This window comes from Adiantum capillus-veneris, chromosome 13 (genome assembly GCF_014529385.1).
Source record: "Adiantum capillus-veneris isolate H3 chromosome 13, ASM1452938v2, whole genome shotgun sequence".
Lineage (NCBI taxonomy): Eukaryota > Viridiplantae > Streptophyta > Polypodiopsida > Polypodiales > Pteridaceae > Adiantum > Adiantum capillus-veneris.
In genome coordinates this window covers 51,255,977-51,273,141 of record NC_140943.1, presented here as the reverse complement: position 1 = coordinate 51,273,141, position 17,165 = coordinate 51,255,977, and the positions used below count along the sequence as shown (strand labels likewise).

The window sequence follows — 17,165 nt, the reverse complement described above, 5'->3', positions numbered from 1 at the left end:
CATATGTAACCAAACTACATCATGTGATGCCAATACAACACCCTTGTACGCATCCTAGTATTTATTCAATAAAGCAATTATGCGTTGCACCTTGCTACTCCATGTGATGGATTTTAGCAACGGGCAGTGAACGACCTTCAGTGATGCTATTTTTAGCATACAATGCTTCATTTTTTTGATACACATATCATTTGTATATGCACTTTTGATGTATTTATAGGCTCTACATGAGTTTCAAATTGTATGTTTGACTCTATCATGATGCCTAAGAGCTCTACAGATACATACAATTTTATGCATCTCATGGGTGGCCGAACATTTTGTTTATGCCCTTGGTATAAAAGTGAAAGTTAGGTCATTTTTCACTTATTCTTTTGCGAGTAATTAAGATTTCATGGAATCTTGTGAGGAAGGTGGAGATGGTGATTCATGTAGTGGAGCTTCCTCTTGTGCTTCCACTCTTTCGATGGCTAAAATTGAAAGTTGAGTACTCTTCTGCTTCTAGCTCCCGGACCGTGTGATTTGCATTAATGGTGTGTGGTGAAGTGTTAATTAGTCTAATTATTTCTTCCCACTCTCATTTCTATTCTCCTTTGATTGATTGGTGAGCTCTTTGAGCTTTTTATCTATGTGTGAGTGATTAATGAGTGTGTGCACCATTGTCCTCTTGATTTGTGAGATTAGAGAGTAGGCATTAAGTAGCACACTATTTGCATTGCATTCCCTTCTTCTTCTCTCTCACAATTTGGATCCGCTTCTTGAATTTCTTTTGACTCCATGCTTCCATGCACTAGTCGGTCTTTGGTCCTCCAAATTGACATAATATCGGTGGATTGAGCTATGCTACAACCCGCCAACATTGGCACCGTTGTCAAGGATCGGTTGCTGAAGCTAGCGGAGCCATTAGTGTGTAGAACTCTCATTAACCATCAATCAAAGTAGTTTAGGTTTTCAATTAGGTATTGGTGATGGTGAATGGCTGATTTGTGAGGAGATTTTGGCTAAGAAATTGGCTAAGAAATTGTATGTATTTTTCATGTTTTCCCCTCTTTTTCACTAGTTTTGACACTAATTTGTGACTAATTTACTAACAATTTTTATGCTAAACATGTGTGTTTACTTAATTAGAGGCTTGGAAATCGCTCTATTGAAAAAAAAAATTGCAAAATTTCATGTAGATTTGAGTGATTTTTAGTGTGTAATTAAGGGATTTTTCACTAATTATTCTCTATATTACTCACTAATTGTATCACTTAAGGCATGTGTGTTTAATGCTACACATTGATAAATCTTTAATTCGATGTGCACTCATTATTCTTATGCATTTTATTTTGTTGAAATGGAAGCTACACATAAGATTTTGTGTTGGTGTCTGTGGTCATGGTCAAAGCGGTTTTAGAAGTACACACACACACACACACACACACACACACACACTGGTGGAGTCGTCACTTGGAGTGATAATCTGATGCAATTCTTGACGTAAACGTGAGTGTACTAACCCATTCAATTTTTTATTTAGGTGCAACTTTGAATTGAAATTAGACACAACAAAATTGGTTCAATTTTGTGTGTATTGGGTATATGCGTCTATGTGTAGGCAAAGTGCACAAATTTGAGTGCAATTATGTGACAATGTTGATGCCAATTGATTGATTTGAAGTTATCAGAGGTTTATGGTCATCAAATTGATTATGGTGAATGGTTTGAAGTTTGCAAATTGCATCATTATGCTGTCAAAATTGCGATAAATATATGTGTGTGTAAGCTTGTAAGTGTGTTAATTGTGCATGTTTATACACTGTCAAATTGCTTTGAATGATTGAATAGATGTGCAAATGAGATGGTGAAAATTATGGTTTGAGTACGATTGCTAGATCAAAGTGGCAAAAAGTTTAATTAGACCACTAATTAGACGAACTTTCAGGTCAAATTTGAGTCAAAACAGTAAAAAACGATCCAAAACGGTTCAAATTTGAGTGGCATATTGATAATTGATTGATTGGATGATATAATTACATTTCACAGTGTTGCAAGTTGAGTTGAATTGGATGCATAATTTTCAAAAAAAAAGTGGTACTATTTTGGCTATTTTTTGTAAATGTTTAACTTTTTTTGGGAAATTTATTTCTTAAATTTCTCTATCCTTAGCAAAAAAATGTGAAAATAGAAAAACCTGATGTGAAATGCCAATCTAGAACATGTTTTGTGACTCTATGACCTTTTTTTAATTTTTGGCTATTTTTTAAACATTTTTAGCGTATTTTTACAAACTCGGGAATTTTTTTAAAACTTTTATATTAAAGAAAACGCCCACACAAGCACACACACACACAACATTCTACCACTCCCTCTCTCTTTTTTCCATTTTTTGAAAAGAAAACGTGCGCACGCGCACACACACACACACACACCCAAAAGGCTTTTGTATTATAGTTTCTCCCATAAATAGAGACTTGGTACAATACAACCTTTGTGTTCTTTGAAACCTTGATGGTGTAATGAAGATAGAGAGCTTCATGCACCACAATTATGCCCGTAACTTAGCTAAATGAAAGCACTAACTTGTCCTCGGCATCAATCCCAAGACCTCAAACACCTTCGAAGGTGGAGAGAGCTAGCAGGGAATGAGGATAGGGAAGAGGAAGAAGAAGCATTACTACAAGATAGAAATAGTTCCTCACTTATCATCACTCTTACTGCTTAGGATAGCATAATAGTGTCAGGACAAGGGTCCTGTAACCTAAGAACTAGAATGGTCATGGACTACGACCAAGGGTCGGGCTAGACAGTGTGGACAGGGGATCCGTCTAGGGAAAGGGGCTAGGAGCCCGCCTATATAAAGGGAGGTTGGGAGGAGGATCTTGAGTCTAGTTTCCCCTAGTTCGTACACTGGTATCAGAGCAAGGTTTCTAATTTTGGGAAGGCACAGCCGTGGTGTTGGAGAGCCACACAACTTCTTGCATGCTTTTTGCATGTCGGGGTCATCTCATCTCCTGTGAAGCGGACGACAAAGGCGTGACTGCGTGGGCAATTGCCCTTGGCAAGGAGAGCTGCTGAGTGAAGGTGCTGCGTATCAATCGCGGGCCGGCTCATCTCCTGTGAAGCGAACGACGAAGGCGTGACTGCGTGGGCAATCGCCCTTGGCAAGGAGAGCTGCCGAGTGAAGGTGCTGCGTATCAATCGCGGGCCGGCTCAACACGAGCGCCCCGGGATTCTGAGCAAGGTTCGACACAAGGGCGGCCCCCAATTCGCCTCGCATCACTCCCCCTCACCTTTGCTTGCTTCTCGCGCTGTCTACGGGCCGCCATCGCCTGTGTTGAGTTGTTTTTGTACACCCCATGGGCGCCCAACCCATTTGGGGTTAGAGGCCAAAAGCTTTTCACCAACCAATGGACGGTACCCACAGCGGGTACGCCCCCCCTCTTGTGAAGCTCGGGCAAGGCTCGGCATACCGACATGGGTTTAAAAATTTTGTCGGCAAGGCCTTTATTTTTGGCAGAGTTTCTGAAATTGCAGAATTTACAATCATCTACAGTGCATTTGGACGCTTGTTCTTCTGTTATTTTTCGACACTCCACGGGTCCTGAAGACCAAAAATTCTGGACCAAAATTTGGCAACCAACATTTGCAAGATCCTTCATCAAGTCCGCATACGGTGACTTGCAACTTGCGGGACTGCATCCAATGCAATGTCAGGACAAGGGTACTGTAACCTAAGAACTAGGATGGTCATGGACTACGGCCAAGGGTCGGGCTAGACAATGTGGATAGGGGATCCGTCTAGGGCAAGGGGCTAGGAGCCCGCCTATATAATGGGAGGTTGGGAGGAGGATCTTCATCCCCTAGTTCTTACACTAATGTCCTAACTATTCCAACCAAATCAACGGTTAAGACACCGGAACTAGCCAAGTTATTTGTGGACAATCTATACAAATTGTATGGGTTGCCAAGTAACATTGTTAGTGACCGTGATCCCAAGTTTAACAACCACTTTTGGAGAGCTGTATTTAAACGATTGGGTATACAATTAAACCTTAGTACATCTGATCATCCAAAAACGGATGGTCAAAAGGAACGGGTTAACCAGGTACTAGAGGATATGCTAAGAGCATACGTCAGCAAAAAACAGTCAGACTGGGAAGAATACTTACCTATCCTCGAGTTTGCCTACAACAGTTCTAAGCATGTCACAACAGGTTTTATTCCTTTCATGCTCATGTACGGGTTTCAACCTAGGTCACCAGTTACGGTGGGGTTGGCAACCAAAAAACTCCAACAGGTTAAGGATTTTCTCCAAGACCACATGGACATGCTGAAACTTGCTCGTCAGAATGTCCGGCAAGCACAGGATCGGTATAAGAAATATACTGATGAGAAACGTCGACAAGTTACCTTCGAAGAAGGGGAGGAAGTATTTTTACGTGTGCCGGAACATTCAGAAAGTCTGAAAACTGGACCGACACCTAAATCATCTCCCCGATATTGTGGGCCTTTCAAAATACTCAAGCGAGTCGATGATCGTGCCTACAAACTATTACTACCGTCACATTCTCGCATTCATCTGGTGTTTCATGTAAGCCGTCTACAAAAGCGGTTACATGGAGACGACAACGTCATTGACCAACAGGTTTTGGTTGATTACATTGAGCCTCCTACCTTACCGCATGAACCTGAACGTGTTATGGTTTATCATGAGTTGCGTACACGACATCACGTACGACAACAAGCCTTAATCAAGTGGAAAGACCGACCTGAAGAAGGTGCCACTTCGGAAAACATTAGTGTTCTTAAGAAGAAGTTTCCCACTTTTGTTTTCGAGGACGAAAACTCTTCTTAAGGGGGGAGTAATGTCAGAACGAGGGTCCTGTAACCTAAGAACTAGGATGGTCATGGACTACGGCCAAGGGTCGGGTACCAATGTAAGACCTAGGAGACTGAGATGTCGGATCCTCCTCCCTACCGCCCTATATATAGGCCTAGCTCCTAGCTCTTGCCCTAAGCGGATCCCCAGTCCACACTGGTCCAGTCCAGGCCCTTGGCCTAGGTCCCTAACCCCCTAGGTTGGGCTTTTCCCCGTAGGACCCTTGTCCTGACATTACCCCCCCCTTAAGGAAGAGTTTTCGTCCTCGAAAACTAGAGTGAAAAGGATAAGTTTTCACAAAAGTCGTAAAGCAATAGACTTGACTGTAGACTAGTCAAATCATCTTAAAACCGTACCATAAGACTCATCATATCAAGAGTTGTAATGTGCATATGCTATTTAGCATATCCTAAGTGTGCTCTTAGCACCTCTGAATGGTGTAACCACCTATAGTTTATGCTCGTAGCACAACACTTAGGTTCTTTACATGGCACTACTCATATACTTTATGGATTGCTTCTAGCTTATCGCATTAACACTCTTTAGCTGATCCATTCATTGGCTATGCCTTGTAGCATGTCTATGCTCCTGGTATTTCTATGCTCGTAGCAAGTTTATGCTCTTAGCATGTCTATTGTCCTTTCTTAAGTAGCAGAATATAAACCTTTGTTTATAACATGCTCAAAACTTAAGTTACAGGAATGATTGATAATTTACTCCCTCCATTCAAAAGAGAGGTTTCATCCTTAAAACAACTAGAGATGTAGTCTCATGCCGCCTCAAACAAAAGAGTGTTAAACACTAGGTCCCATAGCACCTAGTGTGCATGCAATAACAAACTTTTATCCTAGCCTGTAGAATACAAGAATGCATGAATCAACATAGATTGATAGCATTCATTTACTAAGATAACACATTAGATCATAACAGAAAACACATGTTCCGGGTCTAAAGTGTGTAACTAAAATGCGCTTGTGCATCCATAGAAACTTGTTGTTAAGCAACTATCCATTAAAGTTGCATCTGGTAGTCATAACTTGCTACCGTAAACAAGCCCTACCATCTTGTAGTCATAACTTGCTACTGTAAGCAAGCCCTACCTAGTACCAACAATTTCTGGCCACTGAAACTGTTCCCAGTACTTGTGCTAGAATGGTCTTGGGGAATGGAATTGACCAGCACCTTGGGTTTTTGTTGCGACACATAATTAAGGAATGGCGCCAGTGTCAGTCCTTGAGAACTCATATTCTCCTCATGTGGAATATGTCTCACATAGGGATGTTAGAAATGTAACATCCGTCAAGTACGAAATGTACTTGTGTGTGGAGGAAACGTAAAACACTCAGCGACATGAGTGAGAGGGACCCTCATTAAACCTACTCCACACCGTGACTAAACTGAACTCCGTGAGTTCCTAGACCATGTTGAACGTCCACGTAACGTAAAACATGTGCCAAAAGAACGATCTCTACCGTTGTAGTCCTGTGTTCGTCTTAAACATGTTGACCCAAAAGACAGGTAATGTCTGTGGCGCAACTTCTTGTCCATCGTATGAAAAGCTGATATGTGGAAAGGAAAGGTAGGTACTACGTACACAAACCTCTAATCCTGACCAAAAAACATGACCGTGTCATGTGCATCAGAAAATCAAAAACTAACATATAGTTCACATATAAAGCATAGCGTAAAAGAAACGCTTACCATGAAGAGGAAAAGTACCTCATACTTACCTTGACGAAATATGCCATAGAAGTAAAGGGTGTTACCTGAACCAATGCCTAAACTTGTGAACTAAGCACTAAACAAACATTGCTTAGAAACATAGACAACAAATAGATTTAAAGGGTCGAAAAGCCAGGTGGCCCGAGATCCTTCAGGAATATGACGCCAAATTAAGGTATCGCAAAGGCCGATACACAATGTAGTGGCAGATGCTTTAAGTCGAATGCCATAATCAATTTGCTCTTGTTCACGAAACTTCATAGTGAATTTTTAGATTCTCTCAAGGGCAAATATGAGCAAGATGAAACATATTCCAAAGTGTGGAGCCATGTTCAAAAGAGGGATCCTTCTCACTCTAATGCAGGTAGTGTACAGATAACCTCCACACCTAGTTCTCCTTTATCAAGTGATGAACTACAACGATGGAAGCATTTTACCATCGACAATGGGTACCTGCTCCACAAGGGGAGAGTTGGTGTACCGAGGGGACACAGACATCCAGCGCCAAATTCTTTATGAATGTCATGATAGTCCAAGTGCAAGGCACATGGGAATTAGAAAAACTTATTCTCTCGTACGACGATAGTTTTACTGGCCAGGTTTACATGGTTTTGTTCAAGCTTATGTCTTGCATTGCCAAAAATGTCAAGTGAACAAGGCAAAGTGCCTGAAAGCAGGAGGACTCTTACATCCTCTGGAAATTCCCAATGGAAAATGGGAAAGTATCTCTATGGATTTCATTGTAGGTTTACCAACCACTATACAAGGTCATGACTCAGTATGGGTGGTCATAGACAGGTTGCCTAAACTATGCAAGTTTATTCCGACCAAATCAACGATTAAGACACCGGAACTAGCCAAGTTATTGTGGACAATCTCTACAAATTGTATGGATTGCCAAGTAGCATTGTTAGTGACCATGATCCCAAGTTTAACAACCACTTCTGGAGAGCTGTATTTAAACGATATGGTACACAATTAAACCTCAATATATCTGATCATCCAGAAATGGATGGTGAAACGGAACGGGTTAACCAGGTGCTAAAGGATATGCTAAGAGCATACGTTGTGAGCGGGATGAAAACACACACAGCGCCTTTATAACGACCCGACACACACTCTTGGGAAGATACACACACACACTATGGGGCACCACTCGGCTTAGACAACACACCTGGCCGAGACAGGGAACACACCTCTGGAGTGAGAGGAGAGAGACTATCCACTTGCCCACTCCACACAGACACACACACACACACCCAAAAAACTCAGCTCAAAAGAGGATAATTTCTGATGTTTAGATACAATTGAGCTTTGGCCAACACCAATGGGGCAAATAGCTCACACAATATGGGTAAAATAAGCCAGATACAATCACAAACTAGAGCAGAAACTTCGCTCATAGGAGAAACTTACACAAAAAAAAATCAAGAAAAGAGTGATGAATTTGGCAAAATGGACAGCACCATCGCGTCCAGAACGGCCCAAAACCCTAGTCTACAATGTCAAAGTGCTCAAATCCGACCTCGGATGAGCAGTTTACGGCCAAAATAAGCTCCAAAATGAGCAAAAACACACCTGCGGCTATTCCTCCTCTCTTCTCCACGTTTTTTCTGGTCTTCTCTCTATTTTTTCAGTTCCCACACTTAGCTTTTTTATTTGGGCACCCTTGGCCTTTTAGATGACCTCAAACGGACCCCGAACAGGCCAAAAACTGACCTCGCAGTGCATAGTTGTCACCCTCCTGCATCCATGCGCACACCTGGCACTCATTTCTTTTCAATAATGTGTCTCGAAACCACGTGAGGTGGCCCCAAAAAGTGGTCCTAATGATGACCTTTCTGTATAACTCTCACAAGAAAACACCACTTTGTGTCCGTATTCATCCACGTGCAAATATTGACCCCGTCCGGCCTCCTGACGCCACTCGATGCCATCTGACGCACCTGCTTACCTCATGTCGTCGGCCTGCGGATAGCTTCCTCGAGAAGTTTTACGCGCTTCCAACTCCTCCTTATTGTAGGAAAAACACACTAGTACTGATAATAGTGAAAATCGTTGCACTATGTACACCCTGTCCTACCTGTACACACGTGGGCCCCACGTAACCACCTGGCTATGGAAATTGGGTAATCCTTTATTCGATGCACCATGCATGTGTATGTACATATGCGCAATCCCTTGCATCAAAAAAAATCCTGACATAATTTGCCCATCCCCTAGCCTGCTAGATCATTCATGATCAGCAGCAGCAAAGAGAGATATGAGACTCGCCGCATCACAGGTCTCCTCATCCTTCACCAACATTGCTTGCTCCACAGACAGCTCATCTTGCTCCACCATCATCAATCTAGCATGATACAATTTAAGACGCAATCCATTTACCCTTGACTTATGTAGAACACCATCCAGGTTAGCCAGCTGATATGTGCCATTTGGAAAACACTCCACTACCTTGAAAGGGCCTTCCCACTTAATTTGAAACTTCTTTTGGAAGGTGTTTTCCAGCTTACTGTTGTAGCGCAAAACCAAGTCATGTTTCTTGATACCCTTACTTTTGACCTTTTCATTTATCTTTGCCAAAGCCTTATCCTGCATCTGCCCATAATGCTCCAATGCGCTCATCCTATCCAACTGGACCTCTTGTAACTGCAAGAGTCTCTCTTTGAATGCATCACTAGGTGGCCCAAGCAACTTCTCTAACATCTTGACCACAGGTAACTCTACCTCCACAGGCAATAGTGCTTCCTTTCCATACACCAAATGAAATGGAGTAAACCCTGTACCTGTCTTCACCGAAGTAGGGTAAGCCCATAATGCACTAGGCAATTCCAAATCCCAATTCTTTCCTTAGTGCTCTGTCACTTTAGAAAGAATTTGTACCAACTCACCATTGAATCTTTCATTTAATCCATTACACTGCGGGTAATAAGGAGTGGTATGCTGGTGCCTAATCTTCATCTTTGTGCATAAGAAGTCTAGCAGTTTAGCTCTAAATCCTGGCCCCTTATCTGAAAGTAGCTCTAATGGCACCCCAAACTTGCAACATATTTCATCATACACAAATTTTCCCACATCCTTTGCAGTGATCTCTTTTACTGCTATAGCCTCTGCCCATCTAGAGAGATAGTCCACTACCGTCAAGATATAGCTTTTGCCCCTGCTTGTGATAGGTAACGGGCCTATTGCATCAATCCCCCACTTTTCAAACACATCAAACGCCATAATGGTTTTTCGTAGCTCTGGCTTCAACACTCTCTTCCCAAATGCTTGACACCTATTGCAAGACCTACACCAATGGTGAACATCCTTGTGCAAACTAGGCCATACATACCCCTCTTGCAAAATCTTATGCAAGGTGATCTTTAGAGCAAAATGGCCACCACATGCGCCTTCATGATTCTCTTCCAACACTCTGTAAAGCTCCTCCCGCCAAGGTACACGTCTCAACACGAGATCAGCCCCTTTCATGTATAAGACATCACCAATCAATTTGTACCTGTATGCTCTACGCACAAAGCCATACTTCTTAGACTTCTGAATCTCCTTTGGAATGATTCCTGTTAGCAAAAACTCCTCTTCTTGAGCCAAAATTTCCCGGCCATGATAAAGAGGTAAAGTGGTCCTCAACACAAATAGCTCCCCAATCATGCCTTGAGCTGCTTCATGTGCCTCTCCATTTAGAGCACGTTCAATGTGTCTGATGCTCCATGCTTCAAACTTTTTTAACAGGCCTTTAATTCTGAAGCACATTTCCTTCAATGAGGTGTTCTTACTCTTCCACACACCCAACATTTGCTTCACCACTAACAAGGCATCACCTTTTATGCTCAACCTCCGAACCCCATGCTTCAAACAAATGTGTAATCCGGCTTCCAGAGTAGCATATTCAGCCTCATTGTTACTATGAGCATCCAATTTGAACCCTCTCTTGCATACTAGCTTCCCCTCTGGATCATAAAGTGCTATACCCCCTGAAGCTGCATCATGGCTCTTTCTGTATGAACCATCAAAGAACAACACATGTGCATTGCTGATCTGTGGCACTTCTTCAACTACCTTTCTCACCACCTCTTCCTTAACAATAAGGGGATTCTCCTTGTAGGTCAACAAATCAGCTAGGGTAGCCCTTGTACTATCTTCCACTAGAAAAGAGAACTCAAACTCTTGTAGCTCAATTACCCATTTCTTCACCACATTTGACATGTTAGTACCATTAATTAACTGTGGCAAAAAGGCATAACTCGTCAAGAAAACAAAAGGCCGTGGTAGCAAGTAATGACGAAATCGTCGACAAGCAAATATTACACTGGCCATCACTAACTCTACTTCCGAGAACTTTCTCTCCGCTACCAACTTCACTCGGCTTGCACAATACACTGGCCTCATATAATGGCTGCCCTTCCCCTTTTGCAATAGCATGGCTCCAATGGCATCATCCCCTACTGAGGGATTTACATAAAAAACTTTCTCCCAATCAGGAGCCTGCATGGTTGACAAACCCCCTAACACCTCTTTCACCTCTTGAAACACTTCTTCACACTTTTCATCCCATTGCAATGGATCATGCTTTGCCACTTGTTGTAATGGATAAAGAATCTGAGAAGACAATGGAATAAACCTTGTCCCCTTTGAGAGAGAGGGCTTGGAAAAAGCTTAAACAATTAATTTAATAAATCTAAAATCTCATTGGCCCTCTCTAAGGGTCAACCAATAGGCTTTAGGCACCCTATGGATGCAACTTAGCTGAGCCTTGACATGTGTCCTATTTGCCTCTTTGAGCAAGGGGTGCCCATTGGGTGAGGGGAGGGTCATTCTATCTAATCCCCTACTTGTGTGGCTTGCCCCATCCTTTGTAGGCATTCTTTTGAATTTCAAGCACCTCAAGCAATAGGCTTGGCCCCAAAGTACCTTAAGCACCTCAAGCACCTTAGTCACCATGCATGAGTTTAGAAAGAGCATGGGCTCTCTCTCTCTCTCTCTCTCTCTCTCTCTCTCTCTCTCTCTCTCTCTCTCTCTCTCTCTCTCTCTCTCTCTCTCTCTCTCTGTCTCATCATGCCCCTAGCTTCAAGGGCTTATCCCCTCCTTATAGAAATTGGCTTTGACTTCAAGCACATGCCTAGCTTGACCATGCATCTTAGTCATCAAGCATCTCAAGCATAGGCCTAGGTTAACCTAAGGTCTAAAGACTTTTACAATAAACTTTGGAGGTCTTTAATGAAGCTAACCCTAAGGTCTTTTAAGATCCATTATGCACACATTGTTCTTCAGTAGACCATCTCCTTGTGAGCCCTTGCGGGGTGAAATCCTCTCCTTTTGGCCCCGTTGTGAGCTTGGTCTAAAAACACATATCTATATTCTAGCTCTTGTTTCCCTTTTATCTTCCCTTATTAAATTATCAGTTTAACATGAGAAAATAATTGGGGTAAAACTAGATTTAGAATTTATGACACTGTATCTCATTTTTTTAACCTTTGGATGTATTGTTAATATTCATGTTCCCAAAGAAATACGAAGGAAGCTTGATGCTCGTGGTCTTAAACTTACCTTCATTGGATATTCTCACACTTCTAAAGGCTACAAATTCTATGATCTTCCATACCATTATGATAGACTTGTGCTCCTAGGTGTAGTGTCAATTACATCTTGATCTTGAAAGAAATCCATATCGTTTGATAATGTGTACGAAATCTTAGGTGCCATAAAAGTGAAGACAAAATCATGTTGTGGTAATAAACGTGTCCACAAGTTCTAGCATCTTTGCATTAAAAATAAGTATGATGTGTTAAAAAAAATCTCTACAATACTAAATTTTGCATTAAAGAAGCATACAACTGTTTTATATTAAGGCCACAATTTGAAATTTATGTGAATAGTCTCTATGAAATTTATCTCGATACACTATATGAAGTTTATATGAATAATCCATATCCCTCAAAATCATGATAAAAACTGTAAAACAAGTAAACAAGATATATAGCACAATGAAGCACACCATACGCTTCGCAAGAGAATATGTGTCATGCGCCTAAGAGAGAGCCTAGGAGTAAAGCGGTACAAATTGCAAAGCTTACGCAAAAATTCAATGGAAACAAAGATGCTCGAAAGCACATCGAAGTATTTGAAGAAGTATGCAATTCCCTAGGTGAACACAACGAACCACATAAGTGCAATGCTTTAAGATTGACTTTGAGTGGGAAGGCTAAGAATTGGTATAGGACCTTGAGGATGGAAGAGAAAACGATTTACCTACTCTTTGGAGATTGTTCCTGAAGGAGTATATACGAGAAGGTGTGCATTGGGGTGTAGCATCTCAGCTACCAAAGGCCGAACATGAGGAAGGTGAGTCAGTGAGAGACTTTATCAGTCATCTAAAGCACTTACACATCAATTGCATCAGATAAAGTCAAAATACAGGGAAAGTGATCAAAATATGGCATTTGAATACCAAAAAAAATATTAGCATACGATGGAAGCCATTTCGATCCCAAAACATACATTCTATCTAATCTAGACCAAGAGGAGGTGTGAGATTGGGAGTGATAAGTGAACGAGACACTTCCCTTGATTTTGATAGTACTACTTATATCAAAGCTTTTTGTTGCACTAGGAAGGTATAATCTTAACTACATACGTAGAGAGCTTAACTATATACAAAAGATTAATCAAAGAGAATTTTGGTCAAAGACAGAATACATTATTGCACTATAGTTGTGTGTACATAGCATGCTCTTTTGTAGAGCCTGAGAGAGAGAGAGAGAGCAATACATTACACACATGCACAACATAAAAAGAGTGACAGATTCTAAGCATTCCATCTCTTAAGCTCGAATAGACTTTTCACATCACATTATCATGGGTTAATCTACATAGATTATCTATAAGCAATGGTATGGCAAGGGGTTTCACATGAAATGTAACAAAGCCCACATCTCAACACATGTTCCAAAAGTTAGAAAAGATTATTACAATGAAGGAAACATTTTCCTTGATAAGTGAAATTTGTTCAGAATCATCTTTATACTACAACTCCTTCTGGTGAGATATCCATCACAGCATGGATAGGTGAAATTCCTTCTGTATCTCATTTTTTAACCTTCGGATGTATTGCTTATATTCATGTTCCCAAAGAGACACGATCGAAGCTTGATGCTCATGGTCTTAAACTTATCTTCATTGGATATTCTGACACTTCTAAAGGCTACAAATTCTATGACCGTCCATACCATTATGAAAGACTTGTGCTCCTAGGTGTAGTGTCAACTACAACCAAATCTTGAAAGAAATCCATGTCGTATGATAATGTGTACAAGATCTTAGGTGCCATAAAAGTGAAGACAAAATCATGTTGTGGTAATAAAGATGTCCACAAGTTCTAGCATCTTTGCATTAAAAATAAGTATGATGTGACAAAAATAGTTACAATGCTAAATTTGGCAAATGTTAAAGAAGGGTGAAAGCATGTTAACGTGTCACACTTTTTCATGTCCCAGACAATGTTAATTAGCACATTTTTGACATATGCTAACTAGTACAATAACATGAGCTACTTCTCCAAGATCTATGACGTATGATATAGCGATAGAAAGCTCTTGAAACAAGGAATCCAAATGTATAACCTCCGACAAGTTTTGATATTATTTGCAAAGATTTTACCGGATGCCCAACTTTCTAAAGATGTGATAACTTGAAAATGCTAACTAGCATAAAAAGCGTGACACGTTCACATGCTTTCACCTAGAAGCATACAATTGTTTTATATTCAGGCCACAATTTGAAATTTATGTGAATAGTCTCTATACTATATGAAATTTTCCCTATCACTCAAAATCATGATAACAAGTGTAAAACAAATAAACAACATATCTAGCACAATAAAACACCATATGCATAGTTCAGCTTCCAAAATGTTTACAAAGCACAGCGTTTAAGGTGTACTAGAATTTATAGCCCCAAGGATATAAATTTCTTCTCAACTCATAAAGCCAACTTTATGGATAAGAAGCTATCCAATTGTATCAAATTTTGATAGTTGCTTGTTTAACAAGAGATAAAAGATTCCAATTACCCAACCAAGTAGCTTGTTTAACTGCAAGAGATAAACAATTTCAACAACCCAACCAAGTGTTAACCAAGCAACTATCATATCTAGATAGCTGCTTGTCTAACAAGAGAGAAAAGATTCGAATTACCCAACCAAGTGTTGAAAGCCATCCTATTTGTCAAGTACTTTAATTATATAGCTAGAAAAGAAAACAATGTAAAACTAGGTAATGGATCTCTCCATTATGTATGAGAATAATCATTTAGGTTATGAATTAATTGTTGTTGTGCTCACCCTTCTCAAAACAAAAAAAAAGGAGAAAAGAATGAAGACAAGAGGATTATATTGAATTATGTCTCCATATTATTGAAAATGCAAGCAAAGCATGCATAGGCATCTCCACATTCCCATACAAAACCTTTGTAGCCTATACATTCTTAGTCCATTCCATCAAGGCACCATACCAAAGGTCACATGTGGAGGCCTCATTGCACTCCCCCCCCCCCCCCCCCCCCCCCCACGCGGTGTTTTGTCAAGACCATTTTCACCCATGTCATAAGTGCTTACAGTCGGTTAACTCATGATCATGATGTACGAATGAGCAAAGCACAAAATTGGTTGCTGGCCACAATAAAGTTTTGCAATTAATTATGTGAGAATGGCCTAATGTACAATTTTGAAGGCATGAGTACCGAAAAGAGAAGATGATATTATAGAATTAGAATAGAATACATAGTTCTTTATTTATTACATTGTACCTTTCAGGGGGATGCCTTGCAGGTGATACAAATTTGTTAGGACGCATGGGACTAACTACAAACACTAGAAGACAAGTGCCATTGGCACTACAAGCAATTCAATGTTGGTTAAGTGTCGTATCGTGTCGGGAGGTTGACCGTGTGGGTCTTTTAATTCCTAATTAAGAACTAGTAGGGGGGTGCCGATGCACCAAGCTACATGCACAATGAGATAGCATGCAGCAGGCCGAGCGTCCTAGTTCAGGGTGTTTTGGACGCTGGCGATGAGGCGGCGCACTTCATCGTCATCAATGCCAAGAGTGGTCTCGAGCACCTCCTCGGGGAGAGGCGGGTTGGAGGCGAAGAGGGCAACGGCGAGTTGGGAGGCACCAGGGTTTTGGCTATTGAGGGCGGCGATGGCAAGAGCAGGCTTGGATTTGTCTGGGTTGAACTGGAAGTGGACGAGGCCACGGGGAAATACAAAGAGATCGCCAGCATAGATGGTTTGGTAGAAGAACTGGTTGGCGGTTGGTTGGGTGGAGGTGGTGACGAAGCCCACAAGCAGTGTGCCTTGGGCGAGGAAGAGGACTTCGGTAGCACGGGGGTGCACGTGCGGCGGGTTGATTCCGCGGGGCTTGTAGTCGATGCGGGCAATGGAAAGGCCTTGCGTGTTGAGGGCGCCGAAGTTGGCGGCGGTGACGAGGTTGACAGCGGAGCCGAGGTTTCCGGTGAAGTTGGTGGCGTTGCGGAGCAGTTGGGAAGCGAAGTCGAAGGATTGCACGGCAGCGGCAGGCTTGCAGGGCAGGCCGTTGATGTTGAGGGTGAGCTGGAGCTGCTGCAGCTCGTCGGGGCTGAGGGCCACGCAGAAGTCTTGCAAAGGGTCCTCGTCAGCAGCGCGGACAGTTGGAGGCAGGGGTGCGGCCAACCCCAGCAGCAGTAGAGCTAGCTGCAGGCCAGCCACAAGCTGCTTGGGCGACATACTGTTAAGAGGAGTAGCTGCGGTGATGCAGAGGCGCGATCAGGGCTGGGCTGGGTGAGAATTGTAAGTGGCCGAGAGAGCTGGGCTAATATGATAAGGCCGGGAGAGCTGTATATAAGGCTAATGTAATGAGGCCGCACTTGATGAGCTCTTCTCCTTTTATGGGCGCGGACGCAGAGGGTGTGCAGGTGTGCCACGTCTGCTGCTCCTGGGACCGAGTCCTGGCTCGACGTCTATCACGTTACCTGCTTGTTCCTTGTGCGCCTCGACGTCGTCAACATTTGAGTTTTTAAACCACTTAAACCGCGTTTAGCTGGTTAGGGACGACCTTTCCTCCGGTTTTGAAATTATCATCCACCACGTGACACGACAGCACCCAAAAAGCGGTTCAAATGTCGCAACACGCTTCTAAATAGTCCCTAACTTCTAAATAGTCCCTAACTGAAGGATAGCTTGGCACTGTTTTGGCTATAAACTGTATGGGCTCCTTCTAGTCCCCAAGGTTTCCTTCTCTCCGACGACATGCGGGCCAAGTGGTGTCCGAGGCAACTAGTATAGTGAAGCGAGGCCTGGGCATGGTAGCTGCACCTTTTATTTTGAGAATGGGGGATTCAAATCCAAGCATCACTTTACTTGCACAACACCAGCGACAAGAGTGACAACGTCAACAAATTATCCCATGGCTTTCGTCCACTGATCAAGTTGACACATTTAGACGGGGCAAGCCTGGCAAGATAAGGGTCATCATTATTAGCGACGGGTCATCTCAATGATTGAGTAGTATCACTACCAAAAATGCTCGTGCTTGCTTACCTCATA

General features: G+C 42.1%; 1 protein-coding gene across 1 annotated transcript; it reads left to right on the top strand.

Moving 5' to 3' along the window:
- The first annotated feature begins 15,328 nt into the window (after nt 1-15,328).
- On the top strand, nt 15,329-16,484 carry LOC147443983 (uncharacterized). The gene has a single exon (XM_086527761.1). It carries the CDS (start codon nt 15,588-15,590, stop codon nt 16,305-16,307), a length of 720 nt encoding a protein of 239 aa, XP_086383887.1. The 5' UTR covers nt 15,329-15,587; the 3' UTR covers nt 16,308-16,484.
- Nucleotides 16,485-17,165: the final 681 nt, after the last annotated feature.

Coding starts and splice junctions, on each gene's coding strand:
- LOC147443983 (XM_086527761.1), top strand. CDS start 15,588: ATGCACAATGAGATAGCATGCAGCAGGCCGAGCGTCCTAGTTCAGGGT.